The sequence below is a fragment of the Lycorma delicatula genome, chromosome 12 (genome assembly GCF_047948215.1).
Source record: "Lycorma delicatula isolate Av1 chromosome 12, ASM4794821v1, whole genome shotgun sequence".
In the NCBI taxonomy this organism is placed as follows: Eukaryota; Metazoa; Arthropoda; class Insecta; order Hemiptera; family Fulgoridae; genus Lycorma; species Lycorma delicatula.
In genome coordinates this window covers 69,231,488-69,259,479 of record NC_134466.1, presented here as the reverse complement: position 1 = coordinate 69,259,479, position 27,992 = coordinate 69,231,488, and the positions used below count along the sequence as shown (strand labels likewise).

General features: G+C 31.7%; 1 protein-coding gene across 4 annotated transcripts in view; it reads left to right on the top strand.

The window, feature by feature from the left end:
- The window catches only part of LOC142333419 (very long chain fatty acid elongase 7-like), a 115,040-nt gene that overhangs the window by 48,206 nt on the left and 38,842 nt on the right, over nucleotides 1-27,992 (top strand). For 2 of the 4 annotated variants that reach the window (XM_075380481.1, XM_075380480.1), the window contains exons 2-3: nucleotides 4,212-4,276; nucleotides 13,987-14,054. In XM_075380481.1, coding sequence (XP_075236596.1) covers nucleotides 13,991-14,054 — 64 coding nt within the window. In that variant the 5' untranslated portion in view covers nucleotides 4,212-4,276; nucleotides 13,987-13,990. The remainder of the gene's footprint in view (nucleotides 1-4,211; nucleotides 4,277-13,986; nucleotides 14,055-27,992) is intronic. The other 2 variants (XM_075380478.1, XM_075380479.1) reach the window with 1 other exon arrangement.

Here is a 27,992-nt window from a genome sequence, read left to right as displayed (position 1 = left end):
TTTTCAAACGGCGCTCCCGAACCGCTTGAAAATATCATCTGACGGGAACTACCGGGAGCGGATGGGGTTGAAAAAATTTTTCAGAGCGCTAGGACCGACCGTTTTCGATGTATTTGCGATTTTCGTCCGAAAATTCGGATCCGGTTAAAAAATACTACATTTTTATCAAAATTTCGATATATATAATGTATATTGATATATAATAATATAAGAAATATCTATATACCTAACCACCACGAGACATGTACTAACGAATCGGGATTTTGCGTTAGTGATCGGTACATTCCGGTGCTAAGCTAACGGGACCGCGCACACAGATGCATAAAAATACCGTTTAGTAGAGTAAGATACTATTTGTGTACCAACCGCAGTGAATGTTTTGAGTTATACTCGTTTATGAAGTGTTATTTTATATATATAAATTAAATAAATGTATCTTCATTCTGATAGGAACATATGATGACGTGATAGACACGTCATTATACCTACACGTCATTATAAGATAAATGATAAATATTAAAAGAGAGATAAGAAGATAAAACGTAGATCAGTTTAAAGTTTTGAAGTCCATATTAATTATTTAAATATAAGTATAAAAATTACAACAAAATAATTCACAATTCAGAAGCGGTAATGAAGATTTACTCGTATTCAGAGCACAAAACTGTGTACACGTTGAACTGTATGCAGGTAAGTCGTGTGCGACCCACCTAGTGGGTCTAGTGGTGAACGCGTCTTCCCACATCAGCTGATTTGGAAGTCGAGAGTTCCAGCGTTCAAGTCCTAGTAAAGCCAGCTATTTTTACACGGACTTGAATACTAGATCGTGGATACCGGCGTTCTTTGGCGGTCGGGTTTCAATTAACCACACATCTCAGGTATGGTCGAACTGAGAATGTACAAGACTACACTTCATTCACACTCATACATATCATCCTCATTCATCCTCTGAAGTATTATCTAAACGGTAGTTACCGGAGGCTAAACAGGAAAAAGAAAGAAAAAAGTAAGTCGTGTGCAATTAATTAGTATTATTTAAAAATCTATCGGTAGATAATATTGTTTTTATAAAAGAAAGTGTTTTAATTGTATTTTAAATAAACTAATAGGAACAGTTATATGAAAACAGTTCCGTTGTTTTAAGAATAAGTAATTATTTTTAGAAAAGATTGCACGTTCATAAATATAAAGATAGGGATAAGTTAGCGTATTTTATCTTCTAAATATAGATTCTACACTATTCAATCCTTATGGTGGTCATAAAAGAGCTGACAGTCCATTTTTGAATCTTCAAAACTCCTTCTGACTTTGAGAGAGAGAGAGAGAGAGAGAGAGAGAGTGAGAGAGACAGGGAGAGAGAGAGAGATACAGGCAATGACATTACCGATTAGACTGGACAATATGTATAGGTATAATAAATATTTAATAATGATGATACAAGGTTTTTGTTTTATTAAGGAGCTTCAAATCAAAACTACGTTTTGATTTTGATATAAACGAAATCTATTTGATTAATCCACTAGAACTTGTCATGTAATAAAACACCCAGAAATTTCGTTTTACGGGGAATTTATTATTATAATTATTTGGAATTATATCCGCGTAATCAGTAGTAACATTACATCTACCTGAGAACCACAGGTAGAGAACCACTCTCCTTTCTCCTGAGAGGAGAGTGGAGGAATTGTTAGGAGAAGACCAATTTGGTTTCAGGAAAATTATAGGGACAAGGGAAGCAATTTTAGGCCTCAGATTAATAGTAGAAGGAAGATTAAAGAAAAACAAACCGACATACTTGGCGGTTATAGACCTAGAAAAGGCATTCGATAACGTAGACTAGAATAAAATGTTCAGCATTTTAACAAAAATTAGGGTTCAAATACAGAGATTGAAGAACAATTGCTAAAATGTACAGGAACCAAACAGCAACAGTAACAATTGAAGAACATAAGAAAGAAGCCGTAATAAGAAAGGGAGTCCGACAAGGATGTTCCCTATCTCCGTTACTTTTTAATCTTTACATGGAACTAGCAGTTAATGATATTAAAGAACAATTTAGATTCGGAGTAACAGTACAAGGTGAAAAGATAAAGATGCTACGATTTGCTGATGATATAGTAATTCTAGCCGAGAGTAAAAAGGATTTAGAAGAAACAATGAACGGCATAGATGAAGTCCTACACAAGAACTATCGCGTGAAAATAAACAAGAACAAAACAAAAGTAATGAAATGTAGTAGAAATAACAAAGATGGACCGCTGAATGTGAAAATAGGAGGAGAAAAGATTATGGAGGTAGAAGAATTTTGTTATTTGGGAAGTAAAATTACTAAAGATGGACGAAGCAGGAGCGATATAAAATGCCGAATAGCACAAGCTAAACGAGCCTTCAGTAAGAAATATAATTTGTTTACATCAAAAATTAATTTAAATGTCAGGAAAAGATTTTTGAAAGTGTATGTTTGGAGTGTCGCTTTATATGGAAGTGAAACTTGAACGATCGGAGTATCTGAGAAGAAAAGATTAGAAGCTTTTGAAATGCGGTGCTATAGGAGAATGTTAAAAATCAGACGGGTGGATAAAGTGACAAATGAAGAGGTATTGCGGCAAATAGATGAAGAAAGAAGCATTTGGAAAAATATAGTTAAAAGAAGAGACAGACTTATAGGCCACATACTAAGGCATCCTGGAATAGTCGCTTTAATATTGGAAGGACAGGTAGAAGGGAAAAATTGTGTAGGCAGGCCACGTTTGGAATATGTAAAACAAATTGTTAGGGATGTAGGATGTAGAGGGTATACTGAAATGAAACGACTAGCACTAGATAGGGAATCTTGGAGAGCTGCATCAAACCAGTCAAATGACTGAAGACAAAAAAAAAAGTGAACCACAATGCGACGGTTTTATTTGTATTTAAACTTATACGGTTACAATTAATTCGGCGAATAATTTTTAAACTGCTATAAAAGAACTTTCAATTTCTTCCAGATGTAGATACAGTTGTATCGTCTGCGAAAAGGATTACCACGAATGGAAATTTTGAAACGAGTCATTAATAAACATTAAAATAGCGAGAGATCCCGTATAACTTTCTGAGGCGCTACGCCTCAGAAACTACTTACATTTTACTACTACTACTTACACTTGCTACTTTACATCTTGCTGTGAGGACCTAAATTTTACATATGTAAAAGAGGTAGTTAAGCCGGCTGCACGTTATCTGTCTGTGTATCGCGAAGTTATCGTATGTTTTACGATTCCTTTAATCCGTCCGTTTGTATTCAAATATTTGAATTACTGTGTTTCAGCCATTTATGTCGTTTAATAATATCTGTTATATCTTAAACAGATATATCACATTTGTGTTTTTATTTTAATCTTAACATACACTTGAAGTTTTTTTTTTTTTCATTTTAAAATGTATTTTAATCGTTGTTTAGATGTTTTTGTTTTTAATTAATTTTTTAATTGCGAATTTTTAACATTTACTACATCGTGTCGGGACGATGATAACGCCAAAGCGTTTTCGCCTAGAAAAAGCCAAACAAAAAAAATGTATATCGCGACGCATCTGAGAATGAATCATTCACGTTCGAAATATATAAAAATATTCTTACCTTAGTTAACACCATAAAAATAACTGAAATTTTGAAAATGCAACTGATAAAAAATATTACATAAAGATTGTGCGTGATAAAAGAATACAAACGGCATTTTTTTAATTATACCTAAATAGATAGGTGAGAAACAATAAACCTTTCTTGCATCAAAAACTGTTTACTGGTGTAACCAGAATTTTAACGGGAATTTACTGTCGACATTACCTGTAGACCTAAACTAAAATCTACTTCTATTCTTCCTTCTACAAATCAAAACAATTAATCGAAGTAATAAACGATAATTAAAGATTCCTTATGCAGTGAACATAATAACCGATTAGAAGGCAGTTTATTTAATTCATCAAATAACGCTAAATTACACTTACGTAAACCGATCTCGGCTGCGTAATACGTTTCACATTGTAGCATCATTCAACTTACGAGCAAACCAGAAACACCAATCTTTTCCTTATTTCTAGCTGATCATTTAAACTGCTACTTTAAAAACCACTATAAATAATCAGAAATTACAAACATTACAAGTAAATAATATATACATTATATAACACACTTAACAAATCTCTAATCGTATTTTTTTTTTTTTTTAATATAGTAAAACGTCTGAAATATATGACCCTGAAAAGTTGGATTCAACTATATTGCATTTAAATAGCACAGGTAAATTATTTTAATTGTACATAGAGATAGGTAATTGACAGGTTTAACCTGTCGTATTCAAGGACTGCCTCGCATAGATCGCGTAGTAAATAATAATTTTTTTATTATGAAATATAATATTAGATGAAATATGTATATAAATTAAGTATTACAGGAAAAGATTATTCGTTTATGTAGATATGTCAATAATATCTTGATAAACTGCATACGTACAACACGCATTCGTACATTTACTGTACTATATAATATCCAGTTTTTCTGATACTCTGCCGGGTTTCGGTGTGCGTGTATATGCACTGAAATTTAATTTATAAAGAAACGGGAAATTTAAAAAATTAAATAACGTTAATGAAATTTTTTTTAGAAAATGAATTTTATTTCATGTAATTGTACAGATGTTGCCATTTTAGGATACATACATTTTAGTTTATTTTTTAAAGATGACATCTTGCAGGTGAACCTCCTCTTCTACGTAAACACTCACGAAGTCTCTTCGTTAAATTGTTCACGGCTTGACGTAACATTTCAACTGGAATTTCCGCAATCGCTTCTCGGATCTTTGCCTTCAGTTCTTCCGTTGTAGCAGGTCTACTGTGGAACACTTTGCTTTTAAGGTGAACCCACAAAAAGTAATCGCAACCTGAGAGATCAGGCGATCTGGGAGGCCATCTAATGTCACCGTTTCGTGAAATGACACGTTGTCCAAATAATTGGCTTACAGCTGCCATCGATATTCGTGCAGTATGTGACGTTGCTCCGTCTTGTTGAAACCGGGCTTCATTGCTGAACCGGTTTCCTCAAAATTAGATATCCATGTTTTAATTGCACGTGCTGATGGAACACGGTCGTGCCGTCCCAGATTAAAATGACGGCGAAATTCTCTACGCGCTCCCTCCACACTGTCATTGTTTTTGTAAAACGCTTTGATAGCAAATGCACGTTGCGCACCACTCCAAGGATCCATGACGACTAAATGGCAGGTTACGTTAGAGAGGCTGGCGCCACTTATCAAGTGGTATCAATCGCCCACGGCTACCAACAACAACTTTAAAAATTTCCCGTTTCTTTGAATCACTCTGTACAAACAACTTCTACCGTTGTAATAATAGATGCAAGCTTAATTCTTAACACGCCAGTGAATTTTATAAGAGGGATCGCAAGTTCTTCGACGAGTGGACGTTTTCGGGCTTCGCTGAAAAGTCTTTTGAATTCGTTGTAAATATTCTTCTTACATTGTTCCCATTACATGAACATTCCGATTCTTTAAACCGTTTATACAAGCGACTAATGTTTTCAGCCGATGCTGTATCGATCCTGAAACACACGCTGAACCGTTATTACGGACTGTGTCTTGCTAAATAGTAGAAGACGAAACACCATTAGAGCGCTAATATTGGGAATTTGTATTTGAAATTTTAGGACGCGCATTTTCAAATTGTGCAAATTTCATTCGCTGACCGTGCGTGATTGAACAAGTAAGTGGTTTGAAATCAACCCACCGGGTTTGTCTAGTGGTGAACGCGTCTTCCCAAATCAGCTAATTTGGAAGTCGAGAGTTCCAGCGTTCAAGTCCTAGTAAAGTCAATTATTTTTATACGGATTTGAATACTAGATCGTGGATACCGGTCTTCTTTGGTGGTTGGGTTTCAATTAATCACACATCTCAGGAATGGTCGAACTGAGACTGTACAAGACTACACTTCATTTACACTCATACATATCTTCCTTTGAAGTATTATCTGAAAGGTAATTATCGGAGGCTAAACAGGAAAAGCAATAAAAAAAAATAAAAGAAAGCGGTTTGAAATCAGGTTATTCTTTTTGATTAATTATATATAAGAATGTAATAAATTTAATATACAGAGTGTCCCGGGAAATGTTGACCAAAAGTAAGGATCCGACTAAGGATATTAAAATAAACAAAAAAAAAATATCCCTATCTCGCTTCCACTTTTTTGTCTGGAATTTTGTATTTTTCAATAAAAGTGTTTATCTTAAAAAAACCAGAATAAGGTATTTTAATGAAATTTGGTGTATATCGCTCGGTATATATCGCAAATATTAATGCAGCCTGACCTGTTCTACTTGTATTATTACTATTAATATAATTATTTCAATTCCATTAATTAAAGATATGAAAATAGGGAAAAGTTTGTCATAGCATTGCTCTTTAATACAGAATAATTAATATAGGATAATTAAAGGGCGTGGGAATGACAATTTCTTTATAATGTGTGTTTTTATATATATGTAATGTTTAAATAGATATATGACATACCCTGTAACGTAAGGATTCTAACGCAGGATCATACATCTAAATCGGTTCAGCGGTTGAACTGCCTCGGTGGAATATAAATACGTAGGATTGTAATATATTTAAGGTGTACACCTTAAATATATTGCAATCCTTTTTTGGCAGTCGTAAAAACACTACAAAGATAACTACTTCACACGTATGAGATAACGAGGTTTCCAAATTGTTCAGGATGAAGCAATGAGATGCGAGTTATTCAAAAACGACTCGATCATTTGATAGATTTTTAAATTTATTTAAACTTATATATATATATACATATATATATATATATAATATATATATATATATGTATGTATGTATGTATGTATGTATGTATGTATGTATGTATGTATGTATGTATGTATGTATGTATGTATGTATGTATGTATGTATGTATGTATGTATGTATGTATGTATGTATGTATGTATGTATGTATGTATGTATGTATGTATGTATGTATGTATGTATGTATGTATGTATGTATGTATGTATGTATGTATGTATGTATGTATGTATGTATGTATGTATGTATGTATGTATGTATGTATGTATGTATGTATGTATGTATGTATGTATGTATGTATGTATGTATGTATGTATGTATGTATGTATGTATGTATGTATGTATGTATGTATGTATGTATGTATGTATGTATGTATGTATGTATGTATGTATGTATGTATGTATGTATGTATGTATGTATGTATGTATGTATGTATGTATGTATGTATGTATGTATGTATGTATGTATGTATGTATGTATGTATGTATGTATGTATGTATGTATGTATGTATGTATGTATGTATGTATGTATGTATGTATGTATGTATGTATGTATGTATGTATGTATGTATGTATGTATGTATGTATGTATGTATGTATGTATGTATGTATGTATGTATGTATGTATGTATGTATGTATGTATGTATGTATGTATGTATGTATGTATGTATGTATGTATGTATGTATGTATGTATGTATGTATGTATGTATGTATGTATGTATGTATGTATGTATGTATGTATGTATGTATGTATGTATGTATGTATGTATGTATGTATGTATGTATGTATGTATGTATGTATGTATGTATGTATGTATGTATGTATGTATGTATGTATGTATGTATGTATGTATGTATGTATGTATGTATGTATGTATGTATGTATGTATGTATGTATGTATGTATGTATGTATGTATGTATGTATGTATGTATGTATGTATGTATGTATGTATGTATGTATGTATGTATGTATGTATGTATGTATGTATGTATGTATGTATGTATGTATGTATGTATGTATGTATGTATGTATGTATGTATGTATGTATGTATGTATGTATGTATGTATGTATGTATGTATGTATGTATGTATGTATGTATGTATGTATGTATGTATGTATGTATGTATGTATGTATGTATGTATGTATGTATGTATGTATGTATGTATGTATGTATGTATGTATGTATGTATGTATGTATGTATGTATGTATGTATGTATGTATGTATGTATGTATGTATGTATGTATGTATGTATGTATGTATGTATGTATGTATGTATGTATGTATGTATGTATGTATGTATGTATGTATGTATGTATGTATGTATGTATGTATGTATGTATGTATGTATGTATGTATGTATGTATGTATGTATGTATGTATGTATGTATGTATGTATGTATGTATGTATGTATGTATGTATGTATGTATGTATGTATGTATGTATGTATGTATGTATGTATGTATGTATGTATGTATGTATGTATGTATGTATGTATGTATGTATGTATGTATGTATGTATGTATGTATGTATGTATGTATGTATGTATGTATGTATGTATGTATGTATGTATGTATGTATGTATGTATGTATGTATGTATGTATGTATGTATGTATGTATGTATGTATGTATGTATGTATGTATGTATGTATGTATGTATGTATGTATGTATGTATGTATGTATGTATGTATGTATGTATGTATGTATGTATGTATGTATGTATGTATGTATGTATGTATGTATGTATGTATGTATGTATGTATGTATGTATGTATGTATGTATGTATGTATGTATGTATGTATGTATGTATGTATGTATATATCCGGTAACGTAAGGATTCCAACGCGGATTATACATCTAAATCGGTTCGGCCGTTGTGCTACTGCGATAGAACATACATACGTACACCCTAAATACATTACACTCCTTTTTGGCACTCGTGTAAAAAACAAAAGACAAAATTTTATCTTTTATAATTCGATACAACTAGTATTTAAGGAGTGATTAATGATTAAATTATTTTAACAACTGCCGTTTTGCAATTTTCAAGGTAAAAGTTTTCAAATTTATATAAGTTGTAGAAAATGTTGATGGGTACATGTCCGACAAATTTTTTCACTAAAATATCTCAATCCGTTTTTAATATTAAAATTTTATTGTAAAAAACAAAAACAAAATTGTATAACAGAAAATGAAACGAAATATCGGGTATTTTGTCTATATGAACTTCTTTTTTTTTAATTTTGATGTCGTAAAATATATACCCTTGAAGTTCGACCGACACCTTTCATTATTTTCAAAACTAATTTTTCATTTAATTACGATTATTTTTTTTTTTAATATAAAATATTTGTCCGTATTTTTTATGTCTTAGGAAACTACATCGTTAGCTTTTTTGTATAAATATTTGCTTTATTGCTTTGTCAAGGTTTACTGTGTCGTCGGGTGTCGTTTATAAAATTAATACGAGTAATATATATTTAATAACGTTTAATTTTCTACTGCATATTGCACTTTATTATACGGGTTTTATTTATCTTCTTTTTTTTTAAGTGATGTCAGTAAATATTATCTTTCTTAAATTAAATAATAAAAACTCATATTTATTAGGTTAATTGTACATTTTTTTGTTAACGAGGACATCGACGCTTAATTATTTTTAAGTAAAAACATTTTTTTGTTAAATTTAAATTTAGTTTCTGCAAAAGACATCATAATAAAGGTACATGGTATACCTTTAATTTTATTCATAAATAATGCACTTTCATTTAATTTAAATTAAAATTACGGTTTATATGTAATAAATTATTTATTCATTTAAATTATTTTAATCAATTCATTAAAAAAAAACAACAATGTTAAAGAAAGGACAAATAGGTTTTTATTTTTATTTATGTTCATATATTACAGAAAAATACTATACGTAATAAAACAAACATGGTTGAAAAGTGATTCCTCACCTTTTATAATATTCACATGAAAAAATAACAAGGTTAACTCGATTTATAAATAAGCCATTACTGAAGGAATAAATTAATGCAAATTATTTTTTTTTTAATTATAAATCTATGCTTTAACTAAAATAAAATTCTATTTTTATTATACAAACGATATATTTTTTTTTAAATTGTAGAGGTACAAATTTTGAAAAAAGATTCTTATATAATTGATAAAACTTTTAATATCATATTTAGGTACATTTTAGAAATTGTAAACAATTTTACTTTAGCGACTATTACAGAATCTACTGGCAGTAGAAAGAAACTGTTGCTATCGTGTCAAAAATGACCGTCGATATACATAAAAAAACCATGTCCTGACCGGCTGACCGATATACCAACGCTCAGAAAAAAACTACTGAAAATAAATAACCGATGAAAATCTGGGTACATGAAAGAAACCTCAGCAAAAACCGAACGATTGATAAAGGTATTACACAGACTGCTCAGTAACTTGTCAGGTCCAAGATCATCTCGCAGGAGGATACATGCTCTTGTCATAAACTCAGTACACCTTTATGGTATCACGGTCTGGGAAACTGCACTGAAAAAGGACTCGGAAAAAGGACTCGGAACAGGCGCATTCTGGAAAGGGCCCAAAAGAGAATAGCCCTCAGGATCACGTCTGCCTACTCCGCAGTTTCAACAGAAGCTGCTTTAGTAATTGTTGGAGTTTCCCCTCTACTACAGTTGGCGGTGATGCGGTGTAACATCATTAGGGGAGGACACAAAGTAATTGCTCGGGCGGGAATGATAGAGAGTATCAGAGGAGGTGGAATCAATCATCAACGATAGTAGTTGACGGGGTGTGCCTACCCATTTTAGCAAATATATGACAAGTGAGCGGTCGGAGCATATAAGCCGGTGGTGTATGGCACCGCGTTTAGTCCGCTCACACTGTTAAGTAAGCTCTAGGAGCTATTTAGGATACTGGTCGCTTAACTGTTTTGAGGCTCAGTAGCCGTTTTTTGGCAGACATTTGGTCTTATGCTTTAGGGCGACCGAATGGGGTGATGGCGGGAGAAATGCCAAGCAAACCAATCATAAACGGGGCGTTGGACCCGCAGCTTAATCAAACAGGTTACACCATAGGTTGACCGCAAATTTGACCAACTCAATTTTTGGCTGACCCAGTTCTTAACGGGAGACGGGGTCATTTCTTTTTGATAGGAGGAGGGCTCTCAATTCCGAATGCCTATACTGCGAAGAATATGACTTCGGTGGATGGTTGAAAGTGGCATCTACAAACAAATAACTGGACCTCACGATGTAGACACGATATTACCGAACATGCTATCTGGAATCAACAAATTCAGGGCTATGTCAGAATATATAACAACGATACTGCAGCACAAATGCAGGAAGACAAGGTAGCGAGAAGGTTATGGAGAACCTCCTCTGGATTCGTCGTTAGTCCGGGCTTGCTGGGCTAGGCGACGATGATAAGACACTATGATAAGACATAAGAGGACTCCGTCGTCCTCGAGCTGTTAAAACCGAGACCCGGCTGGGGCTCCCGCGGGATACCCGATTAGAGGCAAGGAAACTGTTAACGACTAAGACCCGGGTGGCTCTTGGTTAGGTTGAGTTGGCGACGACACCTCCAGGAGCTGAGCTATGCTTATTTGCTCTCCGGCTCCGGGAGCGTATGTATAAAACCAAAGAAAAAAAAGTGCATGCTAAGAAAGGACTTTTTGAAATTCCAAGTGTAAAGGTTAAATTGGAGTAACAATGAAATTTACTACTTTTTTAATTTCTAGGTAAAAAATAAAGATATCAAATTGTTTTTTGTAATTGTAATGTTTACTTGAATATCTAAAAAACAATTACAAGATTTTTTTTAAATTCCGAGTATAAAGGGTTAAAATGGGTTTTTGAATCCGGTCTTTTTTTTTTTAATTTCTAGGTGTCAAATAAAAGAATCGACTTCATTTTTGTTGCGCGTGTGATGTTTATGTAAATATCCAAAAAATAATTTCTAGATTTTTTTTAAAAATTCATTTAAGAAGGATGAAGAAAGGTAAATAAAATAAACAACGTTTGCAAACCCCCACCGGGTTCGTCTAGTGGTGTAAGCGTCTTCAAAAATCAGCTGATTTGAAAGTCGAGAGTTCTAATGTTCAAATCCTAATAAAGGCAGGTTATTTTTATACGGATTTGAATACTAAATCGTGGATACTACTAGTGTTCTTCGGTGTTTGGGTTTCAATTAACGACACATCTCAGGAATGGTCGAACTGAGACTGTACAAGACTACACTTCATTTACACTTATACATATCATCCTCATTCATCCTCCGAAGTACTTGATAGTGCTTCCGAAGGCTAAACTGAAAAAGAAAAAAAAGGATTGCAAATTTTCCCCGTCTCCGACTATAATGAACGAGATATTTGCTAGATTGAGGCTTGCAAATACTCTTTATATACACATCTAAAAGGCATTTTTGGGTTTTTAAATTTTCGATTTTTTAAGAGATGCTACACTGTACGGCGCGGCGGGTTAACCGACGCGGCCACTGTTACTGTATGTTCGACGCTACTGGCCGCACGCACCTCCGGATATTTGACAAAAAAACATAAATAAATAAAAAAAAAAAAAAAAATAATAAATAAATAACGAAGTGCGGTTACCTCCTAGTGGTATTTGTCTGGTTCACCCACCGGCTTGGTCTAGTGGTGAACGCGTCTTCCCAAATCAGCTAATTTGGAAGCCGAGAGTTCCAGCGTTCAAGTCCTAGTAAAGCCAGTTATTTTTACACGGATTTGAATGCAAGATCGTGGATACCGGTGTTCTTTGGTGGTTGGGTTTCAATTAACCACACATCTTAGGATTGGTCGAACTGAGAATGTACAAGACTACACTTCATTTACACTCATACATTTCATCTTCATTCATCCTCTGAAGAATTATCTAAACGGTAGTTACCGGAGGCTAAACAGCAAAAAGAAGGAGGTATTTGTCTGGTAACGCTAAGAATCTGGCAAAATACATCTTTACCCGTACTTCGTACGGGTAACCAGTTATAACTAATATTTTAAGATATTATTTTAAGAGGCCGGTCGTTTTAAAACCCACATTCTTACATCGCTCAAAATTTCGTGTCCTGTACTGTCTGAATTGTTGCTGTGAAGAAATTAAAATACACTAATATTTTTTTATAAATTGAACCGGATTTAATTTTTGTTTATCATTATTTAACAGGCGCGAGTACAGGCAGCGGGGTCAAGGGAGTCGAGCCCTCAGACTAGAACGGTAGGGGCGAGTGAAGCGAGCCGTAAACCTGCAAGCCGTGACCGCGACGGGAAACGGAAATAACCGTATAGCTCGGGTGCAGCCGCGACGCGGATGCTTTATTTTTTTTAGGCTTGCTAATATTCTTGAGATATATATTTAAAAATTATTTTTGTTTTTTTGGTCTTGGCAGCACCTGGGTCCTGTAAAAACATAAAACAAGATTTACCCCCACGGAAAACACAAGCAACTATACAGCGCGGGCGAAGTCGTTACGGGGGGGGGGGGGGCTAGGTATATATATTATTTTATCTGATATCAGAGCATCATTGGATCATTCATTAAACGTCGAAGTCCAGCAAAAAATCGTTTACAAAACTGTTGCGTGTTTGTATGTGCACGCGCGGGCGTTGTTAATCCTTTTAAACTTAGAAAAGTTTTGTCAGAGGCTTTGAAGATAAAAATTTTAATGTATCGTAATCTCAATAATATTGAAAAAAGTTCGAGTCAAATGTGCGGTTGTTTCGTATAAGCAAGCCAATCCCACTGTAATATCCCCCCACGAGTGTCGCCTTCACTCTGTTCACCACAAGGATCGTCTGTGTACATTTTAATACTTTCAAAAAAAGAATACTTTCACAAAAATATATGACCGGTGCCTCCTGTATTTCGTCTGCTACGCGTGTTTTACAGTCGTAAAAAGGTCCGGGGCAAATATTTTCCGTATCCCTTTCTGTAACAAATCTGTGGGTTTTATATACGCAGCTTGTCCAGCATAGGTGATATATCAACTAGATACGAAGATAAAATAATGATCCTAAGTAAAATATCATTCGACTATTATAGAAAAATATATATTGGAAGTAATAATTTATTTTTTAATTTTCAGAATCATGGATGCATTAACAACACGGCTGGCGAGGGATTTTGAACAAATGAAAGAAGAAATTCAACCAGGTAATCGGATAATATTTTTAACAAAAAAAATTACAATGAAATTGTAAACCGTACGGCAAGTAAGAGTCTAGCAGATATCATTTCTTTCGCTTAAAAAAAAATTGTATTATTTCTATAAATGTGATGTAAATAGATGAAATCGGGCCGGTAAGAGTTTTGAAATAATTTTTTTCTAATTTTTGCCTATTATATGAAACGCTTAAACATTGTTTATTATCTATTATTGTATATTACATATATGGAACATGTATTATTTTTTAAACAAAATTCTAAATTAATAACAGATTTTGATAATAGAAATTATAGTGTTTTACCTTTTTTGATATCAGTATCATTTTGTTAAAAACAGTTTTATTTATATTACAGAAACTTTGTTTTTTAAGCGGAAAAAATTATATCTGCGAGATATAATCGTACTTGCCGTACGATTTACAATTTCATTGTAATTTTTTTTTGATATCACTGCATTTTGTTCTTTTATAATTTTTTTTAATGAATTACTGATTGTTATCTTACGAATTTTATTATTAAAATTTATTGCCTTTCTAGAACAAACAAATATGCATTTTTTTAATTTCTCGGCCAATCTTTTTTCTTGATAGTCATATAATATTTTTTTCTTTTTTAATAAAACAATTGTAATGAGCTTCATGAATCGAAGATCCGAGATGTAATATTGCACTTATTTGGAAGTGTGTAACCCTCGGTTTTTATCGAGTCCATTACACACTTTTTATATTAAAATTAAATGTTTTTTTTTCCGTCAATTAGTTCAATTAATTCTAATTGTAGAATAAAAATTTTACCGATAGAGTTTATTTCTGCTTTATGTAACAAATCTTTGTTGCTATATTTGCAACACATTCCTCTACTGTTCGTGTTTTTTGTGTTAATGGATGGATTTTTTTAATGAATGGATAGAAATTAAAAAAATTGTTTCATCTTCATTATTTTCATTTACATAAGGGCATTTTGTGTTATTAAAGCTGTAGTATATTTTCTTATAAATTTTATGACCTCAAGTACATTATCGAAGTTTTTGTACGATATCTAGTACTATCAAATACTGCTGCTACCTAGCGACGCGATTCGTAATCACCTTTAAAAAAAGAAGTGACAATTCGAGTCCCGCGGTACAATAACAAAACAAACAAAATTCCTAGTTTTTGACAGGATTCTTATTACAAATCTAATTGTACTGAACTATAATGTTTTCGTGCTTATTTTTTAAAATTTTTTCCCCATTTTTATTTCACTGTTAGGTAAGATCCCGTTTAGAACTGTAAACATTAGTTCGTTGACTTCTCTGTGCCGTCCAGTTCTGCGGACTCTTATCGGCAAAGTTCTAATGAACTTGTTGAAAACACAGATTATAATGTTCTTTACATCAAATTACTATAAGTAGAGAGCTAGTTTGAGCAGGAAACCGGTACTGAAGCTAAAATTCAAACAGCACGATACGCTGTTTTACCATCGACTATTAATCAGACTGTGAAATTTGAGCAGAGTGACCGTACTACACTACAGTATAGCGTACGATAACGATTCGTTATCGATTTGTTAATCGATAACGACAATGAACCGATTACGGTTTACGTTTTTAGGTGAATTGTTTTTTATCACTTACGATATAACCGGTTCAAAAATTCCAAAATTAGGCGAGGCCTATAAGATAAAAACAATAAAAACGATAAACAACTTTCATGAGAACGTATTGAAGCCGGCGGGCGGGTTTCTCTTCGTAAAGGCAGTTACTTTTAAAGGGATTTGAATGATAGATTGTGAATACAGGTATTCTTTGGCGGCCGAGTTTCAATTAACCATACATCTCAGGAACGGTCTGGTTGAGACTATACAAAATTACACTTCATTTACATTCATAACATATCATCTTCTGAAGTAATACCTTACGGTGGTTTCGGAGGCTACACAGGTAAAGAAAGGGGTGATCGGATTGAACGTGCGGTTAGGAAAGGAACTAATTGCGCTGTAGTCGCAGAACATTTGCTACCGACCTCCTTTGCAACGACGTAATACGCTTATACTTCCAACAACGCTATTTATCTAATAAGCAAAGAGTTGTTACGAAAGCGATCAAAAAGTCCGGTAATAATAATTCCAGAATTTTTCGCGCCTTTCATACCGGAGTAAAGTCGAGATAACCTGTGTTAAAAGGAGTACTTTTTTATTAATTTTTATTCGCTTTATAGAAGAATTTCAGTAATGAAATGGAATCGCATATATTTATACAGAAAATTGTTCGGGGAATGAAATAAAGACTATTCTCGATCTTTTACAACGATCGTTAATTAATGATATTATTACTCGTGTATTAATTTATTTACTAGATTAATTTATTTACATTTACTAGAACTAATTAAGATTCTTATGATGGTATTATAAGTTAAAAATGGAAAACTATGTTAAATTCAGCTTTTGTATAATTAACGGAAAAAAATCGGTAACTAATAAACATAAAACTTGTAATAACTCATGCTATAAAATGTTTGCGTAACTTCCGGTTGAATATCTATTCATTAAGGATGTGTTTCATCTGTGATTACATAGCTTCGCGTAATTACTTCCGATAATAAAAGCGATAACGGTTAATTATCGTACGCACGGCTCATATTTAGTATTTTTAACAATAGTAACACCGTCGTCGTGTTTTAGCGAGCGATGTGTTTTGAGGTACACTATCTGGCAAAACTATCCTTCCGAATAAATATTTTTAACTTTTTTAAATATAATTTAACCACTGGTACTAAGAAACCTTAACAAATTGTGCAATAACTAAACTAGTCTATTATTTTAAAACTAATGTACTTATATAATTTCATTAAAAATTCCTAATTGTACAAAAATAAACGGAGATTAAACATATCTATAAGTTTTTGTTTTTTTTTAATCCTTAATGATAACTGTACAAATACAACTGATTCTTGGTGAAGGAGAGGCATAACGCATGCATCTGTTAAGTACGGTACTACTAACCAACCGGGTTTGTCTAGTGGTGAACGCGTCTTCCCAAATCAGCTGATTTGGAAGTCGAGAGTTCTAGCGTTCAAGTCCTAGTAAAGGCAGTTACTTTTATACGGATTTGAATACTAGATCGTGGATACCGGTGTTTTTTGGTGGTTGGGTTTCAATTAACCACACATCTCAGGAACGGTCGAACTGAGACTGTACAAGACTACACTTCGTTTACACTCATACATATTATTAAACTCTTAAGTATTATCTGAACGGTAATTCCTGTAGGCTTAACAGGAAAAAGAAAGAAAGGTACGGTACTACTGTCGACTCGTATAAATATTATATGTAAATAGGGGGAATATTATTATTCGAAGTGTTTAGATTCATAAATTTCATCATTAACTGGATATAATTCCGAAAAGAGTAGGAAATAAAATAAAAAAAACTACGAGGCGTTTTACCTCGTTTTATTACTACCGCGTTTTAAGTTTTTGCAGCTTTGATTGTTGCTCAAAAACGAAACATTTATTGAGAAACGGTTTTCTATAATCTTATGAATATCGTGAATCAAGATGCTATAGTTTATACGGACGGTTCTAAAATCATTAATTCTATCGCTTGTCCTTCTCCGGTTAGCAACAGAACGTACATGTTTGTCCTTCCCTACATCGTCAGTATTATCGCTGTGGAGCCGAATGCGAATAATAAGGCCTGAAATATAATTAGCTCGACGTATATATATATATATATATATATTAGAGTGGTCCAAATAGGGCAAAATTTTTGTCGAAAAACTTGCACCCCCTGATTTAAAAGTACTCTCAAAAACAAAATTTTTGACGCGTTGATGAATGATGAACCCTTTCCGTTCGAAAAAAGTCATCCCCCACTCCACTTGAATTTTAAAGGGGATTTAACATGGATTTTAGGTTATTTTCAAGTCGTGACGATATAGCGCTTGCATGTTTCATCACAAAACTTCAAAAATAACGTATATAAGGGTTTTTGGGGTCGGAGAACACGAATTTGAAGTCAAAAACTTATTTTGACACATTGTAACTGTCAAAATCGCTGTCAATCAATTGACAACTAGCGTTTTTATGTATAAAAATCAATGGTAGACATTACAAATAACGTTAATAAGAGTTTTCGAGGTCGGAGAACACGAATTTTAAGTTAAAAACTTATTTTGACAAGTTAAAACTGTTAAAATCGCAGCCAATTAATTGACAACTAGCTTTTTTACGTAGAAAAATCAATGTTAGACATTACAAACAACATTAATTAGGGTTTTTGGGGTCGGAGAACACGAATTTGAAGTGAAAAAATTGTTTTGACACATTAAAACTGTTGAAGTCGTTGTCAATTTAAAAAAATCTGAAGGATAGATTCAAAAAGATCAACTCTCATTTTATTTTAAAAATTTTATATTCATGTATATAATTATTCAAATAATGTTGTTAAAATTTTATGATTTCTATTTCTATTATTATATTACATTACATATGTAATGTAATTATATACATTTGGATGTTTTTTGCGATGATCATTTACAATTTGTAGTATATATTGCAATTGACTTTCATCTCTAGTGAATTTACATCTAAATTCTTTCACCAACTTAACCGTTCTTTCTGAGCAGTCATTGACGACCTTTAGATTTTTAACACGATTCAAAGCAGCCAAATAATCTTCGTTTTCGCTCCACTTACATGGATCAATTTCTAGAAAGCTAGTCGCAAGTTCGAAACGTTTAAAAAAATTCAAGGACTCCGTGTTGACAAAAAAATCGATTTCTTTGTTTAACAATTCGTTAACATTTTTAGTTTCGTAGCGTTTCGTGTGAGCAGGTTCGTTATCATAATCACAATCATCATCTGTCGCAGATAATAAATTTTCGTAAGTTTCACCCGAAATTGCTAGTTTTTCAACCATTTTCAGTTTTAATTCAGTTGAGATGTCTTCATCAAAAAGAGCTAGCGTAGCTAGCCAAAATGAGTTTTTTTTACTTCAAATTCGTGTTCTCCGACCCCAAAAACCCTAATTAACGTTGTTTGTAATGTGTCTTAACATTGATTTTCCTTCATAAGAACGCTTATGAAGCTTTCAAAAATCTTTTCCTGACATTTAAATTAATTTTTGACGTAAACAAATTATATTTCTGATGGAAGGCTCGTTTCGCTTGTGCTATTCGGTATTTTATATCGCTCCTGCTTCGTCCATCTTTAGTAATTCTACTTCCCAAATAACAAAATTCTTCTACCTCCATAATCTTTATATATATATATAAATTAAGAATTTTTTTACTACCCATAAATGAAAATAAAAATCGTGAAAATGTTATGTAAAATATTCTTGTACAAATAATATTATAGAAAACTTAATTGATGTACATAACGGTAAAAATATAAATCTGCTTATAAACCTGATAATCATATAATAAAACATTTAAAATTTTACAATAAAAAATAGATATGATTCTTCCGATATTTATAATATTAAATACAACAATTGTGAAAATATATTGGTAAAACGAATAGATAATTTAAAAATAGAAAGATGGGTTTTCAAATGTTGCTGACCATTTGATAAATAGTAATCATAATATAACTAGTTTAGAAGATAATTTGGAAATAGTCGATGAAGTAAATAGTAATAAAATATTGTAGATTTTAGAAAAATTATATATATATATAATTTTTTATATTATATATATATATATAATGTCGCCGGGAGACACTGGGAAACGTGAATTCAGCCTTATAAATCTGCAAATAGAATTTGATGGAAACATTCTTATTAAAATTATTTAAGGTGATAAACAAAAATAAGATACGATAAAGTAATAGTTATTGTAATACTTTTTCATTCTTGACTGAATAAATATTTGTTCTAATATATATTTTAATATATTAAATCTTATATTAATCTTATATTAATAATTTAATTATTATATTAATAATTATAATAATAATTATAATAATAATTATAAATTATTAAATATATTAATAATTATAATAATAATTATAAATTATTAAATAATTATAATAATTATATTAATAATTATAATAATTATATTAATAATTATAATAATTATATTAATAATTATAATAATTATATTAATAATCTTATATTAATATATTTAATATATTAAATCTAAATATATTTTAAATCTTTTAAACAAACTTTCATTTAACAAACAATTTTTACAATGGAAAAAGCTAATAATTTTATTGTGGAATGTAAAGAGTTTTTGAGTTTATAAAAAATATCACTGAGAATGGGCTTAGGCCCGAAAGCGCTTTGATAGAGTAAAAGATAAAGGATAAGAGTTTCTCTAATTCTGTGCTTTGTGGAGGCTAAAAGAATATCTATTGTGCATTATATATTTGTGTGTGTGTGTATATATTAATATAGCCTATGACATGACAGTCCCGGTAACGTAAGGATTCCAACGCGGGGTCGTACATCTAAATCGGTTCAGCCGTTGAGCTGCTACGGTAAAACATACATGCATACACTCTATATACACTAGATCTTTTTTTGGCAGTCGTGTAAAACGTATTATTGAAAACGGGATTTGGTAAAAAGTTATGCCAAATCATAGGGTTCGATTTGAATTTTGAACCCTATTACTAATACTCGTAAATTATATACCATTATTGGTTCAATTAAAACTAAAGATGGCTATAAATTATCATTTTTAAGTCATTAATTACTTATTAATACAATTCTACAAGTAACAAAAAAAATAGCAGTTAAATATCTATTTTTGTTTGAAGCAAGGTCGACAACTTTAAATACTTCAACTGATAAAATTACAACTTTTCTGTCCTTTGTAGTATTTACGTACCAAAAAGGACATTTTTTTAAATTTTATATGTATCCTTGGTCTAAACCGGTGAAAAAATATTCAATTTTTTTGATCGACAAAACTTATAAACGTCCACAAAAATGCGAGTGGATTTTCCAAAATTTTAAATTCTTAATCTTGTGTTCTTAGAAGTTTTTAATCTTAGTTTGAATGGACGGATAATTTAGGTTTTCTTTTTAAAATAAATTTAACGAATATCTTTGTACCAGTCTACGTGAAATACATATTGTACTTGAGTATATCGTTTTGTAATTAGAATGGCTTTCTAATTTTAATTGATATGTTAACGGAAAAATCTATTAATTAAATTCTTTAATAATCAAGTTTATAACCGAATTAAGATAAATCAAGGTGATTTTATAATTGTGTGAGAGAGTTTGCGTAATATTCAAACTTTATAAAGAGTACAATATTTCAAATGTTTTTCGTTTCTTAACAGGGGTTATACGTTCTAATCGATCTCATAAAGACTTGTAAATCAGAATTTTATCGTTATTTACCTTAAAAAATCATACAATTCTCTTGTGTCGTATATATGAAATTTTTCAAATTAGTCGTCCGGTCAAAATTACCGTTCTTCACGATTACGAAAAAAGTAACTCGTCTTTGTAGGGAATTTAATACTTTTTTCATCGGTATTCGATTTTCATATACCAAAAAATAAAACTTTTTATACAATGTCTCATCAAAAAACCGGGAATTCTTCCAGGATATATTCCAAAAATGAAAAAATCAGATAAAGTAAATATAAACATGTGTCTTTCTTAGTTTTCAATTATTATGATAACGTTTTTGTTAATTTATATAAAAATTGATTCGGTCTGCAGATATATTTCAATATTTAAATTATTCTAGTTCGGTTTAAAATTATATCGGGCGATTCAAAAAGGATTTAACAACTTTAAAAGCAAATAAAAATTTATTAAGATAACTTACAGATTAGGTCGAGGTCTCATTTTATAGAAAAACACATCAAGTTTGTCGCTTAATCGCTTAATTTTCATTTTGGTTCGATACGGTTTCCGTTCGTAAAGCAACTTACAAACCCCCCACTTGAAATCGATTTAATTCCAGACCGTTGCCAGCAATTCGGGCACATCTGCAACTGCGGGGTTAATTCGAAGCCTTATCCCAACAAGATCGGCAGGAAAAGGCGGTTCATAAAATCGATCTTTAATGTAACCCCCATAAGAAAAACTCTAACGTGGTCAGATCTGGAGAGCTAGGTGGTCATTTCATTGGACCTTCACGATCGATCCGCCGACCTGGGAATCAATTATCAAGAAAATTTCGGTAATGAGATGGCGCCCCGTCTTGCTGATAATAATGGTTAATTATCATCTAACTCAGAAATTAGAAAATTTCGAAACACGTCCAGCCAGATAAACGATACCGTTTACGGTCGCCTCCTGGAAGAAGAACGGGCCGTACATTCTTTTTTTATTTAGGGTACAAAAAAATTAGTATTAGGGTTATCACGAATGTACTGCAAAGTTTCATGAACGTTTTCCCTACCCCATATTCGGCAGTTACGGGTGTTCATCTTGCCGCTGATGTGAAACGTTGACTCACCACTAAAACCAAATGTATTTTTAACAACACCGGGAACTGGTGGCCGACTCTGTTACTAATGAACTAGGTGTGTCCAAGCTTGATGTGTTTTGGTATGAAATGAGACCTGAAGCGAATCTGTATGTTATCTGAATAAACTTGTAAGTTTTTTTAAGTTGTGAAGTCCTTTTTAAATCGTCCTGTATAATTCAGTATATTTTCTTCCGCGTTTCCGTCTGTTTTTATTTTTAATAAAAAACAAATTTCTTAGTAACCAGATGAATGTTACTTATATAGATTTTGTTAAAATTAAATTCTTAACAGATTTGACAGCAAATTTTCTTACCGACACTTTAATGTTAGTACGTCATTGTACATAAAACCTAAAAAAATTGTCTTCTGTGAAACCAATTTTTTTTATTTCACAAGAATTTAAAAAAAAAATTAGATCAATTTTTTACTCGCATAATATTTTTTCAGCATGTAATCCCTAACAAACCATCAAATTTATCATTCTCACAATTTTAGATGACTTAATATTTATTATCTTTGGAGCAGGAATCAGGGCGAAAGAGTTTACAAAGTTTACTCGAATACAAAGAGATTTTCGGACCCATATTTATATGATTTTTTCTTTTTTTCTTTCATTATTAATGTTTTTCATTTGAAAAGGACGTTATCTGAAATTATTCTGTTTCTTTCCTTAAGATATCCTGTTAAAAAAAAAATAAATAATGTATTTTTATTTAATATCTGTGTATATTTATAGAATATTCTATCGGTATGAAAACTTTTCTTTATAAATATACATCAATTTATTAACCAGATACATTTTCATATAAGCAATAAGTAATAATTTAATAATAATAATTGTTAGCAGAAATGCTAACAATTATTATAATTCAGGACAGGTTAAGGAGAAAATAAGATTTATTTTTTTCGCTAAAATAAAAAAATCATTTATAACCGGTCTAAATCAAGTAATTGCCTTTTAACATTTATTTCATTTTAATTGTAATTTATCTAAATCACAACGAGTAACACAGTATTTACACATCGAAGCTGCGTATAAGAAAAAACATCACTGGTGTACATAGAAATGCGTAAATGAATATTTTTAACAGAATTATATAATTATGAAATAAAATATTTTGAATGATTTTAATTTTTATTATTCCGGAATTTGCAATAAAAAAATAAATCGGTGTTATCATCGGATTTTATACCATTACATTTTATAAATATATGTACACGGTGAATAATTAATTAAATCGGTTCATTTTTAGTGCAAGACCATGTCAACTGCTACTATTATAATAATAAGTTGCCAATTTCTTGTTTTTTTTTTTTATTTTTTATTTCTTATATTAATTAAAATAAAAACTACTTAAAGGATTTTCTAAAAATGATTTCTCCTTACGTTGTTTAAAGATAAGCCTGATACAGAGAATGTGCAAGTATGATCAAACAACTGCGATATTTATCAAGTATGGACCTTTAAATGGCAAGGCTTCTGATTCTTGCTTGTTGTGACGATTGCTCTGATTAGTTGCTTGTTGTGACGATCGAGTAAAGCAAACAGTTTTGACCTTTTTTATAAAATAGATAAAATTTGACTTGTTAAAAGGTACTTTAACGGTCTAGATCAACAAACAAAGAACTAGATACAACTTTCGTTGGTAAAAACGTGAGTTGTTGAATTTATTCGCGGTCGTACAACCATTCAAGATTATGAACGCTCGGGACACCCAGAAACCGCTACGACTGACGAAAAAGTCATAAAAATTCCCCACGCCGTATTGAATAATCGCCGACTAATGGCATTTGAGCTTGCTGAAATTGCAAACATCTTGATGGACCGTGCCCACTAAATTTCACACGATGTTTTGGGTATGAAAAAATTTCCCGCTCGATAAGTCCCGCGTTTATTATCAGTCGACAAAAAAAGGCATTTCTCGAAGGCGTTTAGTTTTATTTAAACGCGATTTCGCCGAGCTTCTTCGAAGTTTTATAACAATAAATGGAAAATAGATCCACAGTTACATATCAGAGATCAAACAGTGGGTGGGAACAGATGAAAGTGCGCCAAAATAAAGCGAAAACTGGTTCCATCTACAGAAAAAGTCAAGGCTACGGTTTTTTTTTGCGGGATTCTCATAGTGCGGTGTTCATCGGCTTCCTGGAAGGCAGGAGCATCAAGAGGAATATTACACTTAATTACTGCAACGACTGAAGGATAGTATTCAGGTTAAATATCCACTCTAGTCAAAAGTAAAGTGATTTCTCACTACGATAATGCGGCTGCACATACGTCTCGGATTTTTGCTGTAAACCTGCATGACCTACGTTTTGAAGAATTTCTACGTGCGCCGGATTTGGGTTCCAGCGATTACATTTTCTACCGACCTGAAAAAATGGCTTGTTGGATGAAGGGTTTATTTCATGAAATCAAAACTGAAACAACCGCGTATTTTTCAGAGATGGAAAAATCGAATTATACTGAGGATATCATCGAAGTTCGAATGTCAACGGTCTAAAGGAATCGGATTGCAAGGTGACTAAAAATAAAATAGGTTGAAAAATTAAAAAAAAAAAAACGTAAAATATTTTTTTTTTTTTGTTATACTGAGAACTATCCGAACGGCCCTCGTATACACATATTTTTGTATACCTTTTTTCTTCGTTTTTTTTATAATGTGTATACGAGGTCAACAATTACTGAAAAAATTGTAATACAAGAAAAGAAAAGCGGTTTACAAAAATTGTAAACCACTTAAAAACTTTGTTTTTTTAAAGAATTACTTAAAATTTACACTACTCATTTCGCTTGTTAAACAGTCATCTTCATTAGATACTGATGAATAAAAGAATATAGATTTTAATAAATAATAATAATAAATTAGAAAAATGAAGAAATAATAACCAATTAACAAATATTCTTACGAAAACGAATATTTTCTCACAGGTTAAATTAATCAAATTTAATTGAATCTATAAATAGATTTAAAGTAACCACTGGTATCCACGTCTACCCAAAAAGGTGTGTAATGCATTTAGGGTATACGTATGTATGTATGTTCCACCGTAGCAGCTCAACGACCGATTTAGATTTATGACCCCGCGTTAGAATCCTTACGTTACCTGAAATGTCATGGGATATATAAATATATTTATATATAATAGCCTATGTAGTAGTGGAGATTTACCAGTTAAAACACAAACTTTAATCGATTGAATTAACGAACTATGAACTGCGAGCTGAGCCGGGTTTGAAATGAATGATTCGATTCAATCGAATGAATTATATTACAAAAATAATTGAATTAAATATACGTTAAATAAAATAAAATAATATTCAATAAATTTTAAAAAACTTTCTGTTAAATAATAATGGGCTTCCCGTGAGGGACTACTTGTGAGGCTAGCTAGAGTGGTGAGATGATGGTAGCACCTGGTGCGAGGCTAGACCGATCATTACCATCAACTGGTAAAACCAGGGTGCCCCTGGGTCACTGTTTAGTAGGTGCAATTGGGTTGCTCTTATAATATCTCTGAAAATAATAAAAATAATTAATTTAAAGATTAAAAAACACGTCTGCCCCCTAAAAAAAATAATTGAACTAAACAACGGCTCTTTAACATAGAACAATTCAGAGCCCCCTCGACTCCATTTAAATATTTTTGTTTGACAAAATTTTTGTTATCGATGTACAGAAGTTAATCGTTAGACAACCTCAAATGTCTGCTATTTCTGCAACATAAATAATATATTTAAACTAATTAAAACTGTCTGAAAGACGGTCACCCGTTATTTGATTTTATTAAATACTACATTACGATGTTTAGTCTTTAATTTTGTACTTTTTAAGTTGATTTCACAAGAAAGCCTATTTTAATGGATATCATGATTCGACTTGGGCTTATTTTCGCGTTTCACACCTCCCCAGACCCCAAAACTTTTGAATATATTAATTTCACTTTCTTGTGGACAGGATAACTGCGGTAATTTTGCGCCAATCACTTTCAAATTGTTCCTTAAAAATATCTCGGTCGAGTTCGTTAATGGGAAAAATCGGACCATGGGGGTGGAAATAAGGGGCTTTTTCGAAAAAAACAAATATCGCTATAACTTCCTTATTAAGTAGAATATCGAATTAGTTCAAAGTTCCTGCTATTCTTCGGATAAGGGCCTAAAACTTATCTAAGTAAAATTTTTTATTATCACCAACCATCGGCTCAGGGAATGGAAAAAATGGGGTTTCAAAGTAAAAGAAATCATACCTCCCTTAATAGGCACAGTATCTAATCGGTTTAAAGTAGTCGTTAGTCCTCTAAACATTACCTAAAATCTTTATCTATAACAATTTTTGATATATGACCAACCCTTACGGCAAGGGATGACGAAAATGTTGCTGGAATTGTTGAAGATGGGGCTTGCTAAATATGTGAATTTTTTTCACATGCAACTATCGTCGTATTGAGAAAAGATTATCTTAATTTTAAGGTGGAAATCTTTTTTATCCGCCTACTTAGTACCGGTGAAATCTACCTCCACCTTCCGGCGTGCCGAAAGGGATTTTTTTTAGTTCGACACTGTCGTTTTTTAGGTGAATTTTTTTTTGCAGTCGTGTTTTTTAATTTTTAAATTATTTTTTTTCTCTTTAAATTTTGACTTTTAAAATGCGTATTAAATTAATAACAATTACCCTTAATGAGGCGCCGACTTTGAAATGTCAAAATTCAAGAAGTGGAAGATACTTTTTTAAATGAAATTTTTGAAGGCGATTATGTGAAATCTATTTTATTGATGTTTATAATTGTACATATATAATTATTCAACAATTGCTAACATGTACAGGAACCAAACACAAACAGTAACAATTGAAGAACATAAGAAAGAAGCCGTAATAAGAAAGGGAGTCCGACAAGGATATTCCCTATCTCCGTTACTTTTTAATCTTTACATGGAACTAGCGGTTAATGATGTTAAAGAACAATTTAGATTCGGAGTAACAGTACAAGGTGAAAAGATAAAGATGCTACGATTTGCTGTAGATATAGTAATTCTAGCCGAGAGTAAAAAGGATTTAGAAGAAACAATGAACGGCATAGATGAAGTCCTACGCAAGAACTACCTCACGAAAATAAACAAGAACAAAACAAAAGTAATGAAATGTAGTAGAAATAACAAAGATGGACAACTGAATGTGAAAATAGGAGGAGAAAAGATTATGGAGGTAGAAGAATTTTGTTATTTGGGAAGTTGAATTACTAAAGATGGACGAAGCAGGAGCGATATAAAATGCCGAATAGCACAAGCTAAACGAGCCTTCAGTAAGAAATATAATTTGTTTACATCAAAAATTAATTTAAATGTCAGGTAAAGATTTTTGAAAATGTATGTTTGGAGTGTCGCTTTATATGGAAGTGAAACTTGGACGATCGGAGTATCTGAGAAGAAAAGATTAGAAGCTTTTGAAATGCGGTGCTATAGGAAAATGTTAAAAAATCAGACGGGTGGATAAAGTGACAAATGA